Source organism: Balaenoptera musculus, chromosome 8 (genome assembly GCF_009873245.2).
Source record: "Balaenoptera musculus isolate JJ_BM4_2016_0621 chromosome 8, mBalMus1.pri.v3, whole genome shotgun sequence".
NCBI lineage: Eukaryota > Metazoa > Chordata > Mammalia > Artiodactyla > Balaenopteridae > Balaenoptera > Balaenoptera musculus.
The window spans coordinates 97,148,491-97,155,499 of NC_045792.1; the positions used below are offsets into that span (position 1 = coordinate 97,148,491).

At 36.2% G+C, this 7,009-nt stretch overlaps 1 protein-coding gene across 1 annotated transcript; it reads right to left on the reverse strand.

Annotated features, from left to right (window-relative positions):
- Window positions 1-1,137: 1,137 nt before the first annotated feature.
- LOC118899648 (olfactory receptor 10AG1-like) lies at window positions 1,138-4,364 on the reverse strand. The gene is given in 2 exon segments (XM_036861432.1): window positions 1,138-2,883; window positions 4,228-4,364. A coding segment is annotated over 1 exon segment (939 nt). The 5' UTR covers window positions 4,228-4,364; the 3' UTR covers window positions 1,138-1,944.
- Between the last annotated feature and the right edge of the window lie 2,645 nt (window positions 4,365-7,009).

The window sequence follows — 7,009 nt, forward strand, 5'->3', positions numbered from 1 at the left end:
ATTAGGCAGATTATCTGTGCAAAGCACTTGACCTGAAGACACCATTGTCTTGATTTTTGACAACTTCCTTCCAAGGTAAGAAACATTGCCCTGTTTTGCAGATGGGAAAGGGTTAAACCACAGAAGGGTTAAATGAGAAATGCAAGGTCACATGGTAAGGAAGAGGCAGACCTGGAATTTGAACGCAAGTCTCTCTGACTTCAAAACCCAGGCTGGTAAGAATCTATGGACAGCTTATGCAGAAGATGGTGTTTGAGCTGGGACAGGCAGCAAAGGCACATTTATTCCAGAAGGAGGAGCCAGATGATTTTGGAGGCAAAGTTCTGAAGGCTTGAAAGCACATCACATCTGAGGAAGAATCAGAGGTTGGGTGTGCTGGACACAGGCCCAATGCCAGGAAGTGTACAGGCACAATGCCAGGAGACTAGATGCCACCCACTGTAGATGCCTGGAATGTGACACTGAGGACTCTGGGCCTGATTCTATGAGCACTGGGGACCCGCTGGAGGGGAATCTCAGAGTCCAGGACTAAGTCAGGTCCTCGTTGCAAATTCAGTCACGTCCAGAGATATCTGGACAGCTGATGGAATAGACTCAGAGGGGTTTATGTACAGGTGGGACCAAGGAACCTCCCAGGATGGATGACAATGAAACTCACAGAGGCTGACCCCTCAGCTATGACCATAAGGAGTGAAGATGACCTGCTAGCCCCCTAACAATGGATGGGGCTGGAGAAGGAGCCCTTCCTGGGGGCAGATGAGGCAGGCACGTAACTCAGTTGGAGAGAACACTCAGGATTAGAGAGAGGGACCATTAAGTGCATTACAAAGTTCTGACATGTAGAGTTTTTTCTGGCCCAGACCCGTGGGCTAAAATCAGCCTTGGGGAGGGGGCTGTGATGAAGGCCGGTGGCCTTTAACACCTGGGGCACCAGAATCTCCCTGTGAATATGAAGGATTGCCTGTATTTTATTTGGAAACTTCTGAAGAAATACAAGGCTCTTGTTTTTTTAATAGTAACTTTTTTTCATTTAATAGAATGAGTCTGTCTTTTCAGGTATCATCCTTTATAACTAGGAAAACTTGGGCAAATAAACACCCCAAGCATTTTAATTTTAATTTCAACTATATGCTCAAACCAAAAGAATAAAAAATAAGTCAAGAAATCTTAAAGAATGGGTGAATCTATATGGGGACAAAATAGTTCAATCCCATACATATTATATCTCTGAAAAGCAAACATGAATTCATATTTTTCACATTAGTAAAGACTAAAGTAACAAATTATTGAGATGCCAGTAGCATGATTTGGTTATATCAACAAAGCATGTCTACAAAGAAGAATTCAGAGAGAAGCAGAGTGTAGAAAATTTATTGCCACATAGCCAAATTTGAAGTGTCGTCATGCAGAATTTCTGTTTCTAATCTTTACTTAGGTGTTCTGTAACTCATAAAGAATCAAACTGAGTTTGCTGAAAAGTAAAATATCTAAAGTTATAAGCACATAGATATTTAACAAAAGTCTCCAAAGGCTTACCATCTTTATTATCTAAATACATTATGAAAATAAAAAAAAAAGTGAATAACAGTTATCTAAAGAGGAAAGCAAAAAAAATATTCATTATGGGTTGAGGAGAAAAGGTATATTATATCAATTACTAGGTAAGTGATAATGTATTTTCCCATAAAAAGTCTCAAATCTCCAGTAAATTTGTGAACTGAATATGAGATTGGCTAAATACATAGTTTCTTATCAGCAAGACACCCTGTGGATTTCCTGATATCAGAAAATCCAGCATAAAACAATAAGCTCAGGTATGAATAAATATAATAAATCCACAGTAATGTAGAAAAAACAAACTAAACATTCATATCTGATTATACAATGGCAGAATTAAACAGGAGAACAGAAAATGAGTTCAAATCAAGCAGCTAATGCTTTACATTAAGGTAACAATTTTCTCATCGCCATCAGGACATCCTTGTTTCTCAGAGTGTATATCAGGGGGTTAAACATCGGGGTGACAATGGTATAGAAAAGAGAGAAAAACTTGTCTGTTCTGGAGGAATTTTTGGATTTAGGTCGTAAATATGTAATGATTCCAGATCCAAAAAATAAAGTCACAACCATGACATGAGAGGAGCAGGTGGAGAAGGCCTTTGCTCTTCCTGTTGCCAGTGGCAACTTCAGGATGGTGGAGGTGATCTTAATGTAGGAGCCAAGAATCAACAGAAAAGGGATCATGACAAACAGCACAGCAACTGTGAAGACCATCATCTCATTCAGAAAAATGTCCCCACAGGCCAGCTTTAGTACTGGGGGGATGTCACAGAAGTAGTGGTTGATTTGGTTGGATCTACAAAAGGGCAGAGAGAAAATCTGGCACGTTTGCCCTATCTCAACTGGAACTCCAGTGACCCAGCAGGCAGACACCAGCTGGACACATACCTTGCGGTTCATGACTAGAGGATAGTGCAGAGGGTTACAAATGGCCATGTAGCGGTCATAGGCCATCACTGTAAGAAGCAGGCACTCTATGTTTCCAAACATAAGGGCACAACTCATTTGTGTTGCACAAGCAGACAAGGAAATGTGCCTTTTCTGAGTCCAAAGGTTTATGAGCATTCTAGGAAGAGTGACAGACACATAACAGATTTCCAAGAAGGAAAAATTACTGAGGAAAAACTACATGGGAGTCTGGAGAGTCTGGTCGGTCCTGGTTATGAGAATGATGATGCCATTTCCCATCAGAGTTACCACATAGATAAACAGAAACATCACAAAAAGAAACATCTGGAGACTGGGAAAATCAGAAAATCCCAAAAGAACAAATTCCATCACTGAAGTGAAATTCACATCCACTAGGTCTTTTGGGGGTTCCATCTGTGAAAATAGTACAATTAGACATTTCTGTTTTGGGGCTTGTTTTGTAATTCTATTAGTTAAAGGGATTTGGGGGAAGTAGTACATAAGATTTCTATTCTCTATTAATGTTTAGCATTTTATATACTGGACTCAACACAACTGAAGTCTAATGGAGAATATGTACGCTAAATTCTAAATATAAAAACATAATATCTAATTCTAGGTTTAACTTTAAATGAAAGTGATGTGTTTGAGAATTATGCGTTTTCATTTTTGATCTGCTTGTGTGCGGAACAAAATCAATCCATTTTACTCCTCATATTAACAAACAGAATTCTGAGGCAGAAACATTTGCATCCCACTTTCTCAGTGGTAGGGCATCGCCAAACTTTGTAATGTATTTTTCAGGAATTTCTCAACTCTTCCATTAGACCTTTCCCAAGAATAAGGCATGCCTTCCCTTCCATATCATGCAGCTATAATTCTTAACTATTTGTGCATACACTTTATTTGAGATCATTCTGATTACATTTATCTATCAAAATAAACATCATGGCCATCAGGCATTATAAAGTAAGAACTTTTATTTATCTTACGCAACCTTGAAACTTAGGTTTGACAATGTTTTTTGACCTATTGGTTGTTTAATTAATAATGACAAACTTGAAGGAAATATATTGATGATATGATTTCTGAAACTCTGCCAAGTAAATCTATTCTCAAATGTCTTGCTATGTGCCATCGGTCATTTGCATTTAAAAATTATTACTTTAATAATATATCTAAATTGAAACACATGAAAATCAAAATTGAAAACTATAAATTATTTAAAATATGGTTAATAGACAGTTGTCAAAAATATCAAAAGCAGAGAATATATATTTTAGCTAGAGGGCATGTAAGCAAGTACATTTTAGTCTGTAATTAATGAGCCATACAGAGACTCAACTTTCTCCTGTATTGAGATATACTTGGAAACTATTGGAATTTAAAAAGAAAGGTGATTAGCATATTATAGCTTTAAATAATATCTGGGAAAACGGAAAACAAAAATCATTCTAACCAAGCTACACTTGTGTTAGTAAACTGCTTGCAATAACATATTCTTGAATTGTGTTGATGTCCTCATGCTATATTATAGATGAAGAAACTAGGGTTCAAAGGTTTACATGACTAAACTAAAAAAAAAAAAAAAGTTTGCTTTGACTCCCAGGATTCATGAGCATTGTGAGAAAGGTAACGAATCCATAGTGATTTCCAAGAGGGAAAAATTGCCAAGGAAAGAATACATGGGGATCTGGGGGTCAAGACCCACTTTTGTTATTAGAATTATGGTGTTATTGCCCATCAGCATAATGATACCTGTGACTAAGGACAATCCAAATAGAAACCACTGGAGATGGGGAACATCAGCAAAGTCCAAGAGAAGAAATTCCATCAATCCAGTTAGATTTTCTTCTGGTGTTTTTGTTGTTGCTGTTGTTTTCTTTTTTCTTTCTTTCTTTTTTTTTTTTTTTTGGTGCTTTATCTGTAGAAAGAGGAAATTTAGCCTGTGCTTTCACGTTTCCTTCCCCAACATTTCTTGTTCTTCAGTTTGTCTCAGGATGACTAGACTGGCTTTCATGATCACTGCAATTGTTTCTGATTTAAGAATGTTACTATATATGTATTTCCCACTTTCCAGTTTAGACCCCATAGGTTATCACTGTAAAAGCTCCACTGAAATTTCCTTTAGAGTCATTCCACATACTTTCTGAATACAGCCCAGGATAAACAATTTTTTCCCTACTCAGCACAGTCACTAGAACATCATTGACAAATGTGAAGAAGACCCAGAACTTTGCCTCATGATCATACATTTAATTAATTTCACTTCTAGACAATCCTATCATACTTCCCTATACATTTCCCACTCAGTATCTCTATATCATAAAGTGTCTTTTCTCACACGTTTTCAACTACCTACTTGAATCCTTCATTCCCCTCTCATCACTTGATCTTGAGCATATGTGTTCCTATTTTTCAGTTCATACTATTAGACAGTTAAAATATTGGTAGCATGATTATTGTCCTCTTGAGAATTAAATATCTGTTGATAGAGTAATAAGTGGAAAGCATAAGAGGGTTTTATTCAGAAAAATTAACATGAGAACATAGACACAGATAGAAACACTAAAAGTGTTTAAACCTGGGGAAATAGGGACAGTGTGGAAGGTGTTCATTACCTTTGTGTGTGTGTGGACAGAGGGACAAAAGATGCTGGCTATTTCGTATTACCCTGTGTGCTGTGTGCACCACCACTACATTTGTTGATCCTCAAAAAAAGATTCTTTATTAACCATTTCTAACCTCACTCGTCTTTAGAGATAAGGATATTGAGACTCACTGAAGTTGGATAATTTGACCAATTGCATATAGTTTTGTGATTGGAAGCCAGGGCTTTTTTTCCCTTTAGGTTCAAAGTCTATTTCCTTGATAGTTTATTCATGTGATATTAAGCAATTAGAGTTACTTGCTCATTTGTGAGTATTGAATGAGATAATATTGATAAAAGTATGACCTATCAAATTTAAACTAATTATTTATTAGTTAGGTTATATAATTATAACTACGATTATATTACATTCTTTGTACTCTCCAGGTTTATAGCACATAACCTAGCAAAACTGTATTTAATAGGATTATTGGGTCACATGTTGGTAGTCATTATTTTCCATTCTTCCCTTTCATCAGGGCCAGGTCTAGAGTTAGGAGAGTGAAGCTCTTAGGACAATTTCAGAGGCTCTCAGTCCTACTCAGGGGTGATCCTGCACTTGCACGGATTTTCATGTGGGTCTTCCCTTCTGTATTTCACCCTGGGCATCTCTTGTCTCACCACTTGCCCCAGCCTGTCTTTATCTCTGCATCCTGGTGGGAATGCACATTGTCCACCAAATTTAGCATAGGTAGAGAATCATGAGTAAGGAGCACAGTCTCCCCTGGATGGACTGACTTGAATTATTATCTGCTAGTTGTGTGAGTTCCTGCAAGGTACACAATCTCTCAGGACCACAGTCCTCACAGCTAAAAGTGAGCCAGCTGTTGTTACAACACCCGGGTTGTTCTGTGAACTAAATCATTTAATGTATGTGAAACAACTTGTAGAAGCTCTGGCACTTATAAAGGTCTATGTAAGTGCTAGTTATTATTATTACAATGAAAAACTCAGTTTTATTCTTCTGAATTTTAATCAGAGTTCTACACAACTTGAAACAATACTCTGTAATTAGCTTTTCTTTGTATCATGTGATTACTAGGGAATGGAGTGTGATTTAATGCAATCATCAAGTGTTATGAAATTCCCAAACAATTCAACTCTCAAGTTGCAAATTCTCCATGAATTTTTTGACAAAAATTTTTTTGTAATATTATCTTTACTCGGAAATCTAATACCTATAGTATGCATCACCATTAAGGCTTTAGTGTTGCAATTTGGCCAATTCATTTTGTTCACTTTTTTTTTTTAACTGGCACTAAGTTATTTGAGGGGTAAGGGCAGTGACTATTTTCCTATTTGGGATCAATATAGACCCAAGAAAATTACGGTACACTTAATATGGTACTTAGTATTTGATGCTTTGATGAACTAAAGCAGTAGACGGTGTTTAAATGAAATCATCACTCTTAAAAGGGAGAAAAGAATTAATACATGAGAGAATAAAAAAAATCCAATCTTTATGTATCACTTTTAAGAATGGCTACATTTAATTTAAATAATTTTGTTCTTATTACATGAGTATACTTGCTTACAGTGCTAAATAAATTATAATTTCTAATTGTATAAGTCCAACTTTTTGATACTTAAATTATCAACGTATACCATGAAACATGTAAGATTTGTGTATGTTATTCTCAGTAGCGGACAAAGTAGAAAAAGCAAATATTTACTCTGTGCTCTCACTAAATTGTCTATATTATACATCTTTCTTATAAATGTTTAAGTACTTATTAATTAAAGAAAATAAATCTTAGTGTTCTAATATTGCTATTTTTAAACTCAAGTCTCCATTCGCTGGAAAAATCCAAATGATTAAGGGGATATATGACAATATTCCAAATCAGTTTGATGTTGGTCATATCAACATCTCTATGTATTTCAGCTACG